Below are 21,026 nucleotides of genomic sequence, written 5' to 3' on the forward strand. Positions count from 1 at the left end.
ATCTGAAACTTGCCTTTCAAAAAAGCATTTTAAGAAAGTAAAGTCTTACTATGTACTTTTTACTCAATTAAAACAAAAAAGGCTTTTCTGAGTATTGATAATAGCAATGTTCACAAATTTAGTGGCTGCAACAAGATAATGCTGGTTCTCAGGTGCTGGTAGTTCAGCATTACTTGGTATGTGCACACTGCAATGTGCTTACTTGGAAAGGAAGAATGTGTTTTAGTTGGGAGACTTTTGTTTTAATAAACCCTGAAAATACCTCCATTGAAGCTGTAAAAAAAGAGGGTATTTTTACAATTTTAAGTCAAATGCAATCTGACAGCTCTTTCATTATGCTGCATTTCTCACAATTGCCTCAGCTCTTACAACTTTGCTTATCAGTGCCACCACAGTAGCAGTGTTATCTCTGGCAAACAGAAGAGTTTGGAATATCGATTTCAGGACATTTTTGCTGTGTCCCCTCCAAAAAGCAGAGTACTCCACTGGGCAGGCTTACAGCAGGAGTGCCCTGAGGGTGAGAAGGAGGAACATGTACCAACCTTCAGCACTGTGACATACGGGGTCCCATCGGGTCCATATTTGCTGCCATTGACTTCCACATGTTTCAGCCACTGGATGTGAGGCTGGGCATCGCTGTAGACCTTGCAGTGAAACTCCACATTGCTCCCTACCACCACAGTCTGGTTGGCAGGGAGCCCTGCTTGCAGGATTGGTCGGTGGGGTGACCTTTCTGGAAAACAGAAAAGAGGAGAAATCCTAATTTACTTGTCTTATTTTTCCCCAGTAAGTATTCTACTCTGAAACATTAATCTTCTGGCTTTTCAAGGGAGATGGTACAACTAGGTTTGTCCCCCATGGATGTCCTGATCACTGCTCTACTCAGGGCTTCTCAAGGCAAACAGGGAAGAACCACCTGGGAAGGGAGGAGGCATTTCAGCCCTGCCATTCCTTCTCTGGGCCCCCTTCAGACCCACTAAGTAATTTACTGATCACAGATGTAAGCCCCAATCAGTGGCCAAAAAGAAGCTCGTTGTTGGTTTTAGAGGACACACGATCCAAATGCTTTGGGAAAGAAACCAAGCTTCTGCTTCCCATATCCCATCACACAGCTATTCAACATCGCCACAGATCAGCTGCTGAGGGCAAACAGTGAAACCTCACCTAACACATCAAGCTGGTAGGTGTGCCTGATGTTGCCGTATTTGTTCTCCACGACACAGGTGTAATTCCCTCGATCTGACGGAACAACGCTCTCCATCACCAGGCTCCACTGCTGGTGCCGCAACTGGAAGAAGAAATCAAACCATCAAGCTCGTGGTCAAGCACCATCATCACCAGGCCTTTCAAACCAGTGAACAATCACTGAGCTTCCACACACTCAGACCCTAGAAGAAGCCTGAACATCACAAGGACCCGTCTACAAGAGTCATTAAAGTCTTAATGAGAAAAGGCCAATTAAGACCAATGCAAAAATGATGCAACACAATGTAACACACTGAGATTTCAATGGGGACTTCTATATCTTTCCACAATAATCACAGTAACAAAGCGAACTGACAGCTGAATGTGGCACCTCTCATTAGAATAACCACTTCAGTAGGCATCACACAGGATCTATATTTTATGTATTTTATGTATTTTAATATTCTGATCTATATTTTAAAATGTGTGCGCTATGGAGGCAACAGGTTACAGCATCTGTCTGAACAGAAACAGGTTTCTCCAAATGAGTTAGTCCCCTAAATTCCCTCCAAAAACCAGAAGCAAACATGTCCAGCCTCAAATCTGGTCCCTAGGATGCTTGGTCAGTCCTTCTGTTTTGGCACTGAGTTTTATACTAGTTGGTTTTCTGGATGTGGCTCATGTCCAGAGCTGATGGTGGTTCAGCAGCAGAAGGGAAAGCACAACCCAAGACTCCACCCTGACCTGCTGCCCTGTGATCTCAGCTAGAATGTTTGTTTCTAATGATTATAAAGGAAATAATGGATATGGAAAGTAAAGCTTGAATTAATACAGAAAGCAACCAACAGTAACAAAAATGACTTCAGGGTGCATAGCATATGAAAGTTCTCCAAATCTCTGGATAATAATTTGATGCCTTCTGCCGCCCAAAGCAGAACATTTAACTTTATTAAACATTTTGAAGGTGACCCCAAGGACACAGAAGCAGGAGATTTACAATAACGCTGCACCATAGAATCTCAAGGGCTGATGGAAAAAACAAGGGTGTAATTGCTCCTGGGTATTTCTTGCTGCAGCAGGTGAACTCAAATATGAAGTCATTTAACCTCTTTTGCTACACATAAATTGCATCCACATGCGTTCCGTAAAAGGGCCAAGTTGCAATCAAAGCCAGAACTTTGCAAGGAGCAGGTTTAAAACCATAGGACTAGACAGCTTAGTTGCAAGATAAGCAAGCAAATGTCATTTTAACGATGTGTAGACCTCTGCAGCCTGAAAACAGCACTGCTGAGCACCCCATTTTTCAGAGAACGCTGAATATGGCGTTTCTTTTGATTTCAGAGCAGCGGTAACAGGAGGTGTGTCCAAACATTTTGTACAGACATCTCAGCTGTGGCAGATGTGTGATCAGCTCTGACTGCACCTCTGCCCACCCAGCACGGCACAAATGGAGGAGCTCAATGAAGAAGCAGAACCAACATCTCACCTTTTGTAAAGCAACATCCCCCTTGCTGCATCTCTGTAACCATGTGGCAATTACAGAGTAAGAGAAGCTCTAAGAACAGAGAGCCTGGACCCCAAGCCCACAGCTGAACATACCAGACTGTCACGGAAGTTTCAATGCAAATTTGTGGCTGTTCAGTGGCTCATTTCCATACTGGCTTGTCTCATAGTTGTGTCTAAAGGCTTCTTTAAATCTGCTTTTCAGCGTTGCAAAACATTTGCATCTGGAACCCCTAGGAGCTACTACTCCAAGGAAATGGGGCTCCAGACACATGGATGACTCCCTAGTCTGACCTGTATTCTAAAACCAGGTCCAAATTAGGTGTTCTACTAAGGATGCACTTTCAAAGAACTTCTCTTTGTCAGGTTTGTGATGGGAACTTTGGACTCAGAATAATGAACCTGGGGGCACAGACCCATGAGGCAGAACTTGTTTGGAAACTTAGCAAGACATTTTTAGTTTTGAAAACCTTTGGCAAAAGATAATAATTCTCATGTTAGGATAGTCACTGCACTTGATAAAACACTAGAAACATGAAGTGACTTAGTGCAGGCATTAATCAAGTGGGTGAGATACTGGAAATCCCTCTGGTTTGTTTGGTGTTGTCATTCTTGGCTCCGTGTGAAACAAACATTTGCAGACACACTTGGAACCTCGTGTTTGCCAGACTGGTATGCAAGTCAGTGCAATGGTCTGGGGAAGGGATAATCCTCCATCTCCCCTCCCCCTCAATCTTCCCTTCTAAGGTCATTTAACACTCACAGGCTTACGATATTAGAGATTCCAACACGGATTTAACCATTAATGCTCTTTGGGAAATTTCATATGATAAGTCATATGAATTTCTTTTCTTTACCAGTTAAGGATGAACTCTAACAAAACCAGGTTAGCCTGCCCATCATGTTTTCAACACTCACCCTTCTCTCTTGCAGGATTTACACCAGGCAGTCACATGGGTCTAAATGCCATGTGCAAAGGGCAGATGTGGAAGAGTGGTCAGCTTTCATTTGCTGACAACAGACTTCTCACAGTCAACATTTAAACTCTTTCACAGACTGAAAACAAATGAGAACATTCCCAGCTCAACAATTTCTGGGTTAAGACCAGATCTTGAGATGAAGCAAGCCAACCAAACTCTGCCAGATCTGGATCTTGCCCATTCTTTTCAAGCTGCCTAATCCTGTTATGAAGTTAAGTTGTAACAGGGAATTTAGATCTTAAATACATGAGATACCGAGCAGGTTTTCAATCTCCTTTTCTGGTTCAAATCTCAGCTGATATCTATCAGTATATTTATATTGGATGAGATTTACACTAGATTACTTATACCTAACTGTGGCTCATGACCAAAAGCAAGCAAATAAAGGAAGGAAAATTACAGAGAAAGATGTCTTTATATCAAGAACAGGACAAAGAACTACACCTAGACAGATAGAGAGCTTAAACCAATCTTCCTGTAATTGTCCTGACATTGCCTTCAATAGCTCTTTTAAGCTTTGACTTGTTGCTGGAAGGTGCCCCCAGAGAAACAAAGCATAGCGATGCCAAAGACTCACTACTGTGTTTCAGAGGATGAAACATGTCAATTTAAACTCAAAGATAGATTAAAACTGCTGGAAAGTGGGTAGGGGAATTGCTTTCAGCTTTAGATTTTTTTTCCTGCAGGTATAATTTAGCGTAGCTGATGTGACACAGTTTAGTAAAAAGCTGTTGGAATGGCGCATGCAAGCCTGAAAACACTTCAGGATGATCCTTAGAGCCTGCAATTAGTAAAAGATGCTCACGGTTTGTGAATGTCATCTGCTGAAGAGCAGTTTACCCTCAGGAGTTGCCTCCCCACTTCTTTACCCTCCATGGCTCTTCAGAAGATCCAAACCTGAGCGTGTTCTCGGCCTCATCCAGGCTGGAGCAGGCACAGGACTGAGGAAGGAGCTTTAAAGGCTTCACTGAAGCCATCACAAAAGGCTCTTTCAGGAACAGGTCTGAGCTAACAGGAAAGAAACAGCCCAAAACTGTGGGGAGGGAGGGAGGACTTTTTTTGAATCCTTCTCTGGTTTCTGGAGCATAGCAGGCTTTGCATGCCCAGTCCCCTTTCAAAACACTACGGATGTGGCAGGCATCAGCACACAGCTATTCTGAGTACTGATGAAGGTGCCTTCCTACAAGGCACCTTTCCCTCCTTAGCAGCAGAGTCCAGGGATATGTCAGGGCTGGCAGAGTGCAGGGAAAGGTTGCTGCTCAAGAGTCCTCCCTGCTATGAGGATTTTGCTAAAATCAGCTGCCGCAATTTTATTGTCCCCAAATAAAACCAGAAAAAGAGTCTGACTGTGACCTCAAGGGGATAAAGTAGTAACAACAGCACCAAAATCTTAGAAAAGCTGATTTTCCTTTTAAAATCCTGCCATAATTCATCATGTAAAGTAGCACAGAGACTTCTGGCTAATTAAATAATTTGACTGCAGTGGAGTTGTGTGTCCCTGAGCTCTATCTGTAAAGATGAGCCAGAGCATTTTCCACAACATCTCATGGTAGAAAGGAAGCAGGGAGAAGAAAGCAGCCAAGGAGCAGATGCTATTACTCTGGCTACAAGGGAATCCAACACTTGACCAAGGGTCAGTGATTTATACCACAAGAATGTTAATGACTACCAGCATGATGATCCAGCTCTTTGGTGAGGTCTTTCCCATACCTTCAAAGGACACTGAATAGGTTTTCTTTGAAAGCTGGGAGTAGCTATGGCTTGGTCCAACACATCTCAATGCACTGGGCTCATCTCCAGAAATTAGGACAGAGGTTTCTGCTCCTGCTTTTTCAGGTTCACAATGCAACCATAAACCCAGCCCCATTTTTACCTACGCCCTGAATGACCACTATAGACAAACTTAGAGGGAATTAGCCTTTGATCCCAAAGGACAGCAGTCCTTTTTAACACTTAGGGGGCAAGCAATTCCTAAGAGTGCAAGAACCACCTTCATTTCTGCTCAGTCAGGACAGTGCTCTTAAAACTACCCACGTTAATCACTGTGCAATATAATTTTCTAGTTGGTAGAAATAATAAAAAACCGAGATCCAAAGCAAGACCTTACCTTAATGCCCCCAATCCTGTGCTCCCCTTTGAACTCCTTGCCATTTTTCAGCCAGTAGATGGAAGGAGTTGGGTTTCCCCCCGCCGGACATCGGAAGCGAACAGTGTTGGCGGCGGGAACTGCCAGCAGCTTCTTCTCCATCTTATCTGGCCGGGTCCAGAAGGGGACACCTGAGAAAGGAAAAATCAAGCTGAAAGGCCCCTTTCTGCCACACAGGGTATCAGCTGGTGAGCAGATGCACTTGAGGAGTCTTTGGCATGTGCAGATTGACAGTTAAATTGCTACCTGCTGCAGTTAAGATAAATGACACAGAAATGCTTTCCAGCTAAATGACTCTCATACACATAGAGAGGGTGTTTGCATTTCAGTTTTGTGATGAAAGGTTCATGACCAGGTTCTTGTCTTGGTAATGCCAGTATAAATCTGAAGTGGCTGCTTTTAAATCAACAAGTGGAGTGATCCCAGATCAGGATGAGAATCTGGCCCCAGCATGTAAAAAGATACAGATGTACCTTTGGGACATTAGTAGCCACGAAGCATAAACAGCAGAAAGATGTTAGAACTGTAAAAGAATGTTGATGGGCCAGCAAGGGAGCAGAGAAAAAGTATGAGCTGAGTGCACTGGAAAATGTTCCTCCTCAGTGAGTACAAATGTAGTGTAGCCTCCTTAAGGGAAGGAAAGAAAAAAACGCCCCAGTGCCAAACTGGTTTATCATGTTTATGTTCTTTAAGTACGAGTGATTTTAGTTTTAAAGATTCATGTTACCTTTGAACAGGGATAAATTTTAAAACACCAGTGTTAGCATGAGATACTTTTTATAATCTGCCTCAAGTACAGTTCCTTGGCTGTGTTACAAACATTACATATTAACTCCAAATTAAGGCAGCAGCAGCGGCAAACTCGTTACACTGGGAAGAAAGAAAAAGTTTTTAAAAAAAGCCTCCCAAACTTTCATTTCTGCTAAAGGAAACACTACAGAGCTGCACAGACTGTGCTTCCCCTGCCACATCAGGGCCACATCCAGCCCCCCAGATCTGTGCTCCACACAAGGCCAAAGGGGGATGTGGGCAGGCAGCATCTGGGCTGCAAAACAGCAAGAAAGAGGGCAAAGAGTGTAAATGGCATCTCCTCCAGTTGGGTAGGAAAAACTCTCAGACATGGAGCACCAGTTGCAGAGGTATGTGCACTTCTGGCCAAGACAAACTGAGGGCACTGGTCCTCCAAGAACTGCCTTGGAGAACACAATGGCCACCAAAGCTGTTGGGAAAGCCTTGCTGCTGGCCTCTCCTGCAGTGGTGACAATGCTCAGAAACACCACCCAGCATCACAGCCCCATCTCAGTGCTACTCTGAAGCCCCTGTAATCTCTTTCCCCTTACTGACAAGGCTGTACGAAGTTTTCCCTCTTGTTGCATCCCTCTGAGATGCATGGGAGCTGCTCCCTTTCTCCAGCACTCCTTAGCCCTGATGAATTTGGCTGCATGATACCCATCCCATTGCAATTCCAGGTAAATCAGTGATTGACCCCACCCTGGACTAAGTCCCCAGCGTGCCCATGCAGGCTCCCTGCTGCATTCCAGCTCCAAGGATATTGCAGGAAAGATCATACAGCTCAGCCAAGGCAATCCATGCAGCACCCACTGGTTTTTAGCACCTGCCAACACTCTCCTCACGTTTCCCCCTCCTTGCAAAGTCTGTGAGGAGCTGGATGTCAGGAGCTCCATCCAGGATGCCCCTCCATGTGCTAGAGACAGTGACGCCGGGCACGCCTCATGTCCCAGCTGCTTTCCCACCTCTGCAGTGGGATCGCTGGATGTAGTAGGTGCCTCAGTACCGCCATCCCAGGGAGGGAAATCCAGCACTGAGGGTTTGCATCTGCCCTCAGCCTGCCTTGCACAACAATGTGATGCCTATCAGAGGGATCTGTGCTCACCCATCCTGTGTACGCCTCCTTTTTCAAATAACGAAACTGCTCAAGGCCCTTTTCTTGCCAGGATAGCACCGGATCCAGCAGGAGCATAGCTGGCACAAACATCAGCAAAAGGAGGAATCCCCACAGTTCCCATGGTCCTGGAAAATCCCAGCTACAAACTTTGCTGTGAACACACATCCAGGAGGCACGAAGCACTGCATGATAAAAATGAGCTCAAATGGGACATCACGCAGCCACCTACCATTCCAAATGGTAGAACTGCACAAAAATGGGGAATATTCCAAAAAACATTAGGAGAGTGGATGCAACCACTAAAGGAAGAACAGGTCTTGATGGTAAAAGGATAACGATGTTACAGCATGAAGGAAGGGCAGAAACTAAGCAAAGACTGGGCAAATCCCCAGGTAGCAGCAGGGGAGAGAATGCAGAGGACGCTTGGCGTGGCACTGGGAAGGCTGGAGAGTAGAGGGCTTCAGAAACCATGCTGGGAGTTGTCTGGTCCTTGGTTTCTGAAGCCCGGGCCATTTCCTGGCCAAATGCTTCCTTCTGGCAATGCATCCTGATTTTCTGGGGACATTACAAGAGGTTATTAACAGGGCTACAGGGGAGAGGTATGGCACAAAGGTCAGGAATGGATGGAAAAGTCCCCTTTTGCCACCGCCATGGAGGGCAGCCAAATAACCTGCTGTTTGTTGTTTGATTAACATATCTGCCCACAATAAACCCCTTTTTATGGTGTTGGTGAAAATTATCTAGGCACTGAGGTGTAATTACATCACATGGCCAAGACCAGGTTCTTCCTTCTGCTTTTTGGGGCTCTTCCCTTTTACATAACATGTGCTGCAGGGTGATGTTTTATCACATTTTTTCACTCAAAAGATGAGTTTGAATCTCACAGGAGATCCATCAACCTATTGGCTGCAAATGTTGTCACTGAAGCCAAGGAGGATTTTGCTATCAGACATAAGAGAGGAGCAAGATGGAGCCCAGGAAAGTTTCCAGCTGGGGATATTCTCCATATGGAGCAAAGGCAGGATTTGCTCCTGCCTCCTGCAATTAGACAAGACTTCTTCCCTGAGTGCTTTCCCTCGTTTGGGTGCTCTTCTGTGAGATTCAGGGCTTGCCAGGGCTGGGCACCCCTGGATAATTGTGCCAAGACTCAAACAGGGCATTGCTCTCCAGTCAAACTGGAACTGGAAGAAAGCATCTACACATTGAAAACAGTGCCTTTGTTCTCACTTGCAGGAGCAGCGAACAAAACATCCCTGCTTTTGCTTTGCTCTGCCCTCCGAGTCCTTTCATTACCACTTTTTAAGGGGCTGAAAAATGTTGCTAACTCTTTTCAAGCAAAGCTTGCAAAGCTCCAGAGAGTTTTGGGAGCGGGAAAAGAGGAAGGATGAAAGACAGGAAAATTTTCTAGACCAGCTCTCTCTAAATTAATTACCAGCAATGGTTTTGCATGTGCAGGTGTGAAGGAAAAAAAAAAAAAAAAAAAAAAAAGGGACCCGCAAACATTATCACCAGCCCTTTCCCATCATCAAACACTAAGCCTGACGGTCCGTTTTGTTCGTCAAAGACACCGGCCACCCATCCAACTGGAATGACCAATTAAAAAAAAAAAACTGAGAGCAATACTTGGAATAATTAATACAGCCAAGCGCTCATTTAGCAATTAGGAGCTGCCACCAAATTCTGTGGCAGACAGAATCAACCCTAATTGTGTAATTTCCCCAGCTGACGCCTCCGAGGACAGAGCCAGATTTAATTGGAGATTATGGGGGCTCTTTGAAGGTGCTGGGGCTGCGCAGCGGGGGCTCCAAACAAACAGACACAAGAGGGGTAGGGAGCACTGGGGCAGAAGCACTGTGTGTGAAAAGGGAGTTTTGTTTTTGTTTCGGGGCCAGCAAAAACAGCTGTAGAGAACAGAGGTATTAGAAGGCTTCTTTCTGCAAAGGCGGATCACGGTTTGTGACAAGGCCACAACAAACGAGCTGATTTGAAGCTGCTGAAGTTTCTCCTTATTCTTTTCTGCTGCCCATCCCTAAAGGATGCTCTGTTTCTGTATTGCCCTTCAGAGCGGAAGCAGAGCAAGGCACTCTGCATGGAATTCGGTATTTCCAGCCCCTAAGGTTAACAAGATTGGCTTCAAACTCATGATGCTATTGGAATCAGCTTTCCAAACTCTGCACTACAGGAGGATGAGAAACTCTGTTGAGTAACACAAGCCAGAAAAGTAACTTATCATCAGGACAAAAGGATTTTGTTCAGTGATAGAGCAGTGTGGCAACACTCATTGAGCCAGTCCAGGATGGACTGCCTCCCCCAAAATATGAAACACTATCAGTTATACTGACCAGATACCTTTAAGGTCCCTTCCAACCCTAACCATCCTGTGAGTCTGTGGTATTCTTTTGCATTAAAGCTATTATGGCCTCTCCTTCTCTAGCTACTGACCACAGCTGTGTCTGATGCCTGAGGAGGGGCTCATACCCCCCACCAGTAGGGCACATTTTTGCCACAGGAGGTAGAGGACCCGTGTCTTTGGGCTGTCCACAGAACATGGCACTGGCTACATCCCTACTGTCTGGGATGGTCCTTCAGCCCCTGTTCCTGGGGGAATGTCCTGACAGTGGTGGTACCAGGGTTAACAACACAGCTCCCCAGACCCAGGAGATGTCTGAGGGTTAAGTGGAGGATCTGACATCAAAGAAAGCAACATAAAGCACACCCATGTCATGAAATGCCGCGAGGTTTCACCGAACTGACACATTAATCTAACCAACCATTTTTAAAGCAGAGGGGAATCCAACTTTTTATAATGAGACCTTTAAGCAAAGCCAACCTTTACCTTCAGGTCTAAAAACAGAGACAGCCACGAAGTCAAGAAGACCCAAAAAACAGACTATAAATACATGTGGTGAAATGCGTGTTTTCCTTTTCAGTGAAGAAAAATGTCTTTCTGTACCATTAGCCAGCAGATGTTTTGCGATACCTGTTGCTAAGAGATTGAGTTCTCTATAAACTACATAAAAAAATGTACAGAAGGATCAGTTGTGCTCATCAGAAGCTGCTCTGCAGCAGGAAAAAATCCTGACCAAACCAGACCTTCTCTATGTCTGTACCATTCTTCGGCAGGCACCAGGAGCCCTGAGCACCTCTGCAAAGGTGCCTGTCACCTGGCAGGATTTGGCCCCTAATTAGAAGCTATCAGAAAACCACTAACTGCTGCTGATGGGTCTCCTGGCACTGTAACTCACCATTACTGTCCACACACTGCACACACAGCAGTATTAACTTACTGCAGGAGCAGACCTATTTGAAAGAGTCCTGCATGTCCAATGCTATGGGCAGGAGAGATTTTCCAGTCACGTTGAACTTCTGCCAACGTACATAGCCAATTGGGAGTTCAAACGCAAGACATTTATTTATTAAAAACACATACACATGGGCAGTTCACTCTGCAGAAGTATAAAGAGCAGAATAAAACACAACACTAACACCTCTGAAGCCTGTAATGATCCTGATTAATGCTGCTGCACTTAAAGAAAGCAGCACTGGGATTGAAAGAGATTCACTGTGTAAGCACCAAGCACAGTCCTGGGACTCTCTTCCTCACAGGAGTGAAAGAAAAAGCCAGTAAAGCCAAAGAGGTTACTCTCACTTATGGCATCAGTAAATTTGGCCCTTGGCTAGTGTACGTTCTGTACTCTCACTCCTGTCAAGATGTTGGTAAGGACCAGAATCAGAATAGTTAAAAGCAAAGCAGTCAAGGTTTGAAATGGTATAAAACTGGTGTAACATCAGTGTAGTACAACAAACAAAAAAATATATATACTAAGTGGGCCTGTCTGGATTTACATGCAAGGAGAATTTTTAATTACTCATCTATTCAGATTCTCAGCATCAAGTCTTCAAATTACAGTACTGCTGCTGTAGGATTCCACAGCAGCAATACCACTCTGGCAGCTGTTTCTAAATTTTTAGATAAATTTCATCATGGTTCCATCCTAAGGTCACTGATTTCAACACACAGAGAGAGCTGCTGTGCAACTACGTGAACACCCAGATGAGCTGCAGTGCTTGGGTGCCACAGCTTCTTCAAAGAAAATGCCTCTGTATCCCAGAAAATCTTACCTGTATCTTCTGACTCATCATCGTCATCCTCATCATCACCTGACGAAGGGGAATCTGCAAAGAGACAGACACAAAGTGAAGCAGCAAGAGGATGGGATGTGGGGACACCACGCTGGATGAGGCTGTTGGTGTCACACGCTCCAGCAAAGGAGGACACCCGAGTGCTGGTTCACCCTTCCCTGCAGCTCCATCAGCTCACCCCTCTGGTGCTGCTGGGCCAGGCACAACTGCACAGGAGCTTTCTCAGCTGGGAGAGAGGTGTCATGAGTTTGCCAGTGCTCTGAAAATGTAGTCCAATGTCAAATACTTCTCCTGTGTGCAATGCTCTCTTCCTCATAAATACAAAAAAATTCTAAACTGGAAAATTTGTTTTTGCAGAACAAGCTCTCTGACTGCTTTTTTTTCCTTCCCTCTAGCATTCACTCTGAAGATTTTTTAATTTTACAATGTCTCAAAAGTACAGGTCAGTATTTCTAATTCACTTTCCCGGCATTTTTCTTTTAATTCAATATTCCCCTGCCACATCTCCCGTCATTAACTCCTTGTTCAAACACTAAGACCAAAACTTTGGAACTTCTTGCAATCAAATCTCTCTTCATCAACATTTTGATGGCTATTCCATGAACCAGTTCCCTATAGTTTTACTCCTCCCACAGAGGCACCTCAAGGCTGTAACTCAATACACGTAAACAGGTGGGAATTTTCCATCTGTATCTCTCCAAAACATCCTGAACTGTTTCTTTTAATGTGATCTAACATTTCACCTTCTCCAAGCTGTCCACAATGAAGGCTCAGTCCCTCTTTCCCCCCACCAAGTGACTACTGTAAATGTAAATGCCATTATCAAATAGCAGCTTAGAGTTTGATGTGGTTTACACAGTTCAGTTTAGTACAGTTCAGCATCTGGAAGATTTAGGATCACTGATATTACGTATTCTCCAGGAATTTTTCTCTTAAATGAAGGCAAAATGCTATCAACCTGGCAGTCTTAATGTTCTGAGAGAGTGGTAAAAGAACTTGGCCTTAAACACTAGAAAACAGGAAACATCATGAGTGCTCAACATATGGCCAGAAATGTAAAGCGCTGCTTTAGATCAAGCCAGGCAGAACATCCTTCATTGCAAGATGCACTTTGAGTTTTCTACTGTTTTCTGACCAGCATAGTGGAGGTAAAAATGGAAAAATAAAAAGGTGGGGATAAAAGGATAGAAGGAAATGTAACAACAAGTAGTTCTTCCCTTCAGAATCTGGAAGGGCCTTCCAGGCATTTTCACCATCCACAGAAGCAATACAGGAAATCTCCCTGCCTTAGACTGCAGGGGCTCATCATGCTTTGCACCTTCTCCTTGGCAAAGCCTCAAGGATGACTTTAAGCACGTATCTAACTGCAAATCCACAGTTGAGGTCCTGCTGGCAGCAGAACTAGGGAAATGCCATGGGGCTCGCTGAAAGTGAAGTGGATGTTTAGGTGTTTTGGCTGATCCAGCAGGTTTACTCAAGTCCTGGCGAAGGCAGAAACTGAGCCAAATCCCCACCAGCATCGACAGAGAAATCAGCACCTTCTCAGCTCTGCTCTCAGATTTGGTCACCCATATATTAACACATGATTATAGTTTGTGTCTGCTTTCCAAGGAATCCATCATGACCAAAGAAGTAGAATCAATTTTTAAACTAATTCAAAAACATTTTCACAAGGTTGAGGCAAGTCTTTGACTTGTTTTCAAGATGAGAAGTGCAGCTTAGATTTTAAGACCAAATATCCTATCCTAGTTATTCATAGCTACTGTCCTATTCACGTTACTAAAACATCCCCTTTTTAAAAGGTGACTAAAAATTATAAGCAATTTGTTTATAATTTACTAAAACAGTAATCCTTTGCAGAAATTGCTGAGTATTGGCAAGAACTGCTCGAAAAGGCTTAAAATTATGAATGAAAAGGGACTTACATTTGTTCAATCACCTGTTTTGTAATGCTTGGTCTTGGGTATTTTGAAAGCACTGTCTGCTGGTACCAGCCTGCAGTCCACGCTCATCACAGGGGTGCTGCTCAGCCACTAAATCCAAAGGCTGTTCTGTGCATGAAATGGTTGCAGAAATGGAGCTTCTGCCAACAGGGTTGGGTATCAGTTTGGGCATGCAGCCTCTACACCATCCTTTCCAAGTGCTCAGGTTTTAAGAGGACAGTATGTTTCTTTCTGTAAACTAGCAAAACACTCAAGCCCTTGTCTGCCAAGGGAGGAATTTTAAAGAGATCAAATCCTGCTAATAATCAGCCTGGTTCTCAGCCCTTGAATGCCAGCTCCAGCATCTACTTGCTCTGCTTCCAGCATCAAACATCACTCCGTGCACAGCCAGTGTCACTGCAGAACAGTCAGTTTGTTGCAGACTCAAATCTCATGGCTCTGTGTAGGAAAATCCTGATATGCCCCTAGGACCTGGAAGAATCCCTCAAAATGGAACTCACGTGTGGATCAGCTATTCCAAACACACCTAGCCTAGTTTCGCTCACTTAAGAACACAGATCAGAGCAATTCCAGTTTGTTAGTACAGCTTTAAAACAGTATAATGCAGAGAACAACTCCAGCCCCAAACATCAGACACCCACATCAACACCTGACCAGATACCTGAGCTAATTGCTGGCATTACCTTTAAGAACTGGGGACACAAACCACAAATCTCCAATCACAATTTCATCTCTGCAGTGCCACGCTGAGCAATCAATACTAATTATGAAGAAATATCTGAGTATACGAGAGGCACCACTATTGCCACATAAAGCAGGGCTTCAAAGTTTAAAACAAGTGCTGCTGACAGCTAAAAAGGAGGCTCCCACATTACCAGCACTTTGGTGGTAATGACAGTGGGCTAATAGAATCAAAGACTCATAATGTTGTCAGAAAGCAGGTTCAGGTTACTCGATAGTTCTTAAGCTGTTATTAGCTATTATTAGTGAAGAGGAAAAACACAGGGACTTAAACTTTTTAAAAGCAGAGGATTATCAGTCCTTCCACTATTAAAAACAATTTCTCACTTTACAAACTTTTGGGGCTGGCAGCTGTTTCATTTGAGCATGTAACCAGCTGCCCTCTCCTGCCTCTCTGCTGCCCCTTGAACTCAAAAGCATTTTCATGTCACTTAGAAAAAAAAGAGAGAGCAACATTTCTAACAACCTGCAGTTCACTGGATAGTTCCAATAATCGTACCTAGTTAAAGAAAACCTTTCAAGGGCCAAATACTTCTTTAACCATTTAATTGATATGACCTTGAAGCATTCACAGCAATCTCCAGTAACGTTCAATAAAAAGCAGATGTTGCTAAAGGCTTGGTGAAACAAGCTTTTATTCTCGTGATGGTTTTCTCTCACACAAAAATCCTATTGCAAAAGAAAGCTCTTTATAGAGTGGATGTGATTCACAATCACAAACATCTCTGTGTTTGGTTTTCAGACAGAGACTCTTACTTTTTGAGGGAACTCAACTTTTGGAGAAAGGACCTGCTATTCAAGGATTCTTGAAAAAGCTCCAACAGTACACGGGCAAATGAAGTTTTTAAAACCTGAGATCCACAAGGGGCTGATTCTCCTGAAAATTCAGGCTTTTAACCTGTGATTGGGAGGCTTTTTTATCTGCTCACAGTGATGAGTATCCATCTACCAATTCATGAGCCTGAAATCATGAAAATGACCTTTGTGTTGGTGGTTAGCTATCTGGAAACAACAGATTTTTCTGGCACTCTGTGTTTAGTGATCCAGGCTTGGACAGCTTGTAGCTGCTCTGTTCTATCATCCTCATCACAAAAAATATGGCCAAGCAAATGACAGCATGTGCTTTTGCTAACACAGCACTTGTTTGCAATGTATGAATCCCAGTAAGTAACTTTGATGAAGGACATATTTTGGATATACACACTTTACAGATAAGCTACCTCTAAAACAAACTAGCAACTTGTTATAACTGTGATAGAGAGGGCAGAGATTTACCAGCCACAACAGAGAAACAATTTGCAGGAACTTGCAGCTTTTATGTGCAATTTTGCCACTGATTTGTCACATAACATGGAAAACATCATTTAACCCCTGTGAGCCACAGTTCACTCACTCACTCACTCACAAAAGACTTCAAAGGCACATGTAGCATTGCATTTATTTGAGTGTTAAGGGGGATCTGAGGTTTAATCTGACTAGCACCCTTTCTAAGTCTCTCTCAATATTAACATCAAGCTTCAACATTTGGTATGGACATGCAATCATTCTTCGATTGGTTTGTTTTGCCAGTCTAATCACTGTCAGGAGTTGCCAGGGAGGCGCAGACCTTCCAAGGACAGACAAACACCACAAACTACCAGTTGTGCTGAACATGTGAAAGGGCAAAAATTAAAAAAAAAAAAAAAAAAGGAAACCACTGAAACAGCTGTATTTCTGCACATACCTGTAACTCTGACTGTAAAGTTTCCCAGGACCTCGTTGGAATGCCTTGGCTTGCAACTGTACAGCCCCGAGTCATCATATGACACATTGATTATCTTCAACAGTTTTTGTCCAATATGAGTTCTGTTGGTAGGTGCAATTCCAATACCATCTTTAAACCAGAAAACAGACACAGAAGAGCCTTGGGTGTTACAGGAAAGTTCAATGGTATCTCCATTTCCAAACACCAACTCTTCCAGAAAGGCGGTCTCGCTCGTCAAGTATTCTGCAAAGGGAGAAAGAAATGGAGATGAATAAATAAGAGCAGGTGTCAGAGACAGAAAGGGCATTTAAAAAAGAAACATATCGTTTATTTGTGCCCAGATCTTCCCCTTGCCTGCCACAGGCAGGCAGCTGCGCAAAGACAGTCAGGTCTCTGGGTTGATCTACAAGGATGGCTTTGACCCTGCAGCAACCAAAACATGTCCACCCCACCAGGTGCAACACAACGAACAGCACAGACCACTAGAAGGGTCATTGCAACACCCAGTGTGTAGGTGAGGGGGTGATCTGACAGAAATACGTGTGCGCTGGCAAGTTCACTGCACATTCTCTGGACCTCCTTTTGTTTATTCCTGTGAGTCTGCCCACAAGCCCAGCAAGGACAGGATACAAGGAGAAGAACCAGGGATAAACTAAATTTCTTATGTGACTCTGGGTGACCCAAAGGCAACGTCAGTGGGCTAAAGAAAACAAACGGAAGGCTGGACAGAAGATGCAGGCTGGAATAGCTAAAATAAATGAAACCATCACTAGCTTCCTGCTTGAGTTATTCTGTGTGCAATGAAAGTGAAGAACCAAAGACATATTCATAGATTATGACTTCACTGTGAAATGAATGCAAGTACAGCAGCTCCAAACACCTGAGAATGTAGCACTGGCTCCAGGCTGCTCTTTCGCCTAGAGGTAAAAGAGCTGGAGCAGGCTATAAGTGAAAAATGTATTGCTTTTCTCTTCTTGTCATGAATGTTTTCATTCTTGTATAAATATAAAGATTTAAAATATAAAAATGTTGCAGTCAATGGCCTTGCAGGGTAGAAAGAAAGAATTCCAGGAACCTGAAAAGGTGGTATTTCATGGGAGGTATTGTCACGCAGGAGGCAAAGCCCACACTCATTAGGATTATAAAGAACCTTTCCTCATACCATGGTAGCAATTCCAACTCAAATATTTTATGGTTTGGCCAGAATGTTGTGGTGTTCATGCAGTCAAAGCTTTAGGGTGTTGTGTTTTTTTTTTTTTCCTTTTTAATAAAAATTTTCCCTGAAAGCATATACTTTTAGTAAATCAAAAAAGACTGAGCTCCATGCAGAATCTCTTTGCTATCAGACCAGCACTCACTGCTACATTTGAGTGTTCACCCATGGCCTCTTCCCAACTGGGATATATCTCTAGGGAAAATATGGTCAAGAAATATTCTGGTTTAACTGTTCAAGATTCTTCTTCCTTCTTCTAGACTATGAGGATTTTTTCACTGGTACAAACTTTGGCTTCAAATTACTAAGCCCTGGGGACAGCTCTGCACTTGCAAGACTGAGTACTGGCCTAACTCTGATGGAACCTCTTGCTAATTTAATCTACTGGAAAACAAACCCCACACAACTGTACAACCCCTCCACACAAAACACAGTTTTACCAAAGCTGTTTGCCAAATGATCGAGACTTGTATGTTTTGGCTTTTGTATTATAAACCTACTGAACAGGAACAAGCCCAGACTAAGCACAGGCCAAACTGTACTGGTTAGCCATTTAAAAGGAAATAACACGTTTTTGAAAACCATAATGAACCTGGGTTAATGACAAAGCAACAAAGAATTTTTATAAAACATATACAAGGAATGCTGGAATGAAGAGGATAGTAAGACTCAGCAGATGGACTGGGGTCTCAAGCTTCTTCTGTGGAATGAAGCAGCATCTCTCATTTCTGACAACTTTATTTTGGCATTTCTATCCATAATTTCCCCAGTCAGTTTCCAGCAGACATTGTGACGCAAAGTTTGGTTCTAGTGACTTTATTCCTACTGACTGGGAATAATCTCAGGAAGGATGTAGCAAGGAGAATGCTACTAATGGTCTTAATCTCACTTCTGTTAACTGTTTTTCAAAGTTTTGTTTATATACTTATGGCTTAAAAACAAATAGGACCCAAACTGGCAATCTCCACAGAGTATTTAAATGGGCACTCAAATGCTTTTAAGCACTTTGCCAACTGTGACCTTGGAGAACCAATTTTTACTCTCATTCCTTATATAGCTTTCAAGTACAGAGATAAATTGAAAGCAGTCTCATTTCCATGCTTAAAACAGCAGGAGTTCAAAGCAGGGAACGAAAACTCACATCTCTCAGAGGATGGCCAGAGTCCAGCACCTCCTTCCTGCCTTCCAGCTGCAAGTGCCTGGTGTTTCCAACACGTTTTCAACCAGAGACACCAAGACATGAAGGAGACATGAACTTGCCCCCTCTGAGGCCAACTCTTCAGCTATAAAAAAATGGGAGGGGACACAAGGGATATTCCAAACCATATGACATCATGCTCAGCACTAAAACTGGGAGAGGAAGGGGGATCGTTTGGAGTGGTGGTATTTGTCTTTCTCAGCCACCATATGAGGGAGCCTGGCTGTCCTGGGGATGGCTGAACACCTGCCCCGGGCAGGTGGTGAACCAATTCCTTGTTCAGCTTTGCTTCCGTGTACAGCCTTCGCTTCTCTCGTTGTCTTTATCACTACCTTTAAATTTTCTCAACTTTTACTCTTCCAATTCTCTCCTCCATCCTCCAAGATGGGGTGAGCAAGCTGCAGAGTGGGGGCTGAGTTCCCAGATGGGGTTAAACCATGACACACAGGTATAAATTACCAGGGAGTTAAGTCATGTAAGGGTTGCAGGAGCCCACTCTGACACTCACCAGCAGAGCAGGGATTAACAAATTTGCAGCTTTAATGGGCTCTTTGAGAGAAAAAGCTAATCTGGGTTGTGGGCTCCCAAGGTATGACTAAAATTCAGTGAATTATGAGTTTAGCCAAAGCAGTAATGACTTGAGAACTACCAAGAGACGCATCTGATGGAGATCAACACTTGCAACATCATCACTGCTCCTAGCAAACACACTATAGAGAAAGAGACCATTTTTAAGCTGTTCAGAGGAGTAAAAAGGCAGCAACGGCTGGAAACACCTTCCACAATGAGGAGCAGTTGGCCCAGCAACGTTGAAATGCTTTTGTATGTATTCACTTATAAGGATAAGATACTTCATCTCTGTAGCTGCTTGGCTCATCCCAGCAATAATTCACTTTCTGTGTGGTTCACAGCTCCAAGTACTTAAGTGTGTCAGTATTTCCATCAGCTGTCTGCTCCACTCAGACATCAATACTTGTTTCTGGCTGAGCCTGGAAATGTTTTATTTTGGTTTTAACACATGCACTCTCAAGTTATTTATCATTCAGGCACGAAAGGATGAGGAAAAGGTGGAGGGTGGTAGGCTACCCCTGGGCTGCTAAAGGAGATGGAGGGTGGTGGGCTATTCCTGGGTTGCTTACAGCCCCCAAAAACTCCAAGCCAACCTAGAGCCTGCCTGATGCCCTCCTGGCTGTCAGGGACTATTTCCAGATGCTGCTGGGGACTTCTCCTGGGCAGCAAAGGCTCACAGTGAGGGGTGAGGGAGCCCCAGGGTCCCATGTCACCTCACAGGGGGCTGGGTTCTGGCTCCAGAAAATTTCTTTCTCTTCACCTCTGATTTTTCCCCTGGAACAACTTTCTACAGCCCTACTTTTCCAAACACTAAAGCGTCCAGGAGTCTCCTGAGGAACTGCTCTGGTAGGGTACGTGCATCGCCACCCATTATCATCATCCTTTTCCTTCAGTGGCCATCCTGCGGCAGGGGAACACCCACCACACAACTCAAACTACACTGGGACTCCCCCACAGAGCGCTTGAGGCACGCAATTTTCAGTACCACCAGCAAGAGATTCCTCACCCCACCCTGAACCCTGGCAATCCCTGAGAGGCTTTCCAGGATTGCTTCACAGCCCAGGGCTGGAATGGACTAAGGCTCAATTCTGAGAGGATCATATTTTTTTCCCTTTCCAAGCTGGACAAGCTGTATTTGGCATGTTAACAAGCACAGAGACAGCAGCGCTCCATGCATTTCTCTCTTCAGGTTAATTTGAAATAGTTTCTTGTTCTATGTATTTTATTGCACCAAATCCACCGTGACAGGATACATTATAGGATCACAGAGCAACAGCCATGCCAGAGCTTTCTCCTGTTGAGTTTGTTATCCCATTCCCAGGGGGATCACAGTCACCAAGCTGGTGTGTAATTGCTAGAGGTGGATGAAAACCTCCAGCATCAGGGAGATGGACACAGCCATGGTGGCAAAGAGCACGTACACTACCTCCAGACTCAGACCAGCACTGTGTCCAGTATATTTAGCCCTGGTTCACTCTAAATAAGTGTCCTACCTGTGCTAACAGAGTATTATCCACCCAGTGAATAATATTCCGGTGTTTTTCACAATACCTGTGTGGCTGTTCATGGGATGGAGTCACTTCCCCACCTCACCTTGGGAGTTCTGCACTGGGAAAAGCCGACTTCCCAGAAGGGAAATAAAACACTTTTCTTGCCAAATATTGTTCATTTAAGACCCATCTAAATCTAAAACACAGCCAGGAAAAGTGACAGGTGGCCTCAGAGTCACCTCCCCAGAGGAGCCACGACATGCA

At 44.1% G+C, this 21,026-nt stretch overlaps 1 protein-coding gene across 4 annotated transcripts in view; it reads right to left on the reverse strand.

The window, feature by feature from the left end:
- Window positions 1-21,026, reverse strand: part of FGFR3 (fibroblast growth factor receptor 3) — a 54,586-nt gene that overhangs the window by 16,913 nt on the left and 16,647 nt on the right. For all 4 annotated transcript variants that reach the window (XM_066185307.1, XM_066185306.1, XM_066185303.1 and 1 more), the window contains exons 2-6: window positions 16,271-16,534; window positions 11,843-11,896; window positions 5,776-5,945; window positions 1,165-1,288; window positions 543-733 (exon numbers count right to left, since the gene is read on the reverse strand). In XM_066185307.1, the coding sequence (XP_066041404.1) occupies window positions 543-733; window positions 1,165-1,288; window positions 5,776-5,945; window positions 11,843-11,896; window positions 16,271-16,534 (803 nt within the window). The remainder of the gene's footprint in view (window positions 1-542; window positions 734-1,164; window positions 1,289-5,775; window positions 5,946-11,842; window positions 11,897-16,270; window positions 16,535-21,026) is intronic.

Source organism: Chamaea fasciata, unplaced genomic scaffold, assembly GCF_029207755.1.
Source record: "Chamaea fasciata isolate MVZ Bird 193981 ecotype frontalis unplaced genomic scaffold, bChaFas1.0.hap1 SCAF_6, whole genome shotgun sequence".
In the NCBI taxonomy this organism is placed as follows: domain Eukaryota; kingdom Metazoa; phylum Chordata; class Aves; order Passeriformes; family Sylviidae; genus Chamaea; species Chamaea fasciata.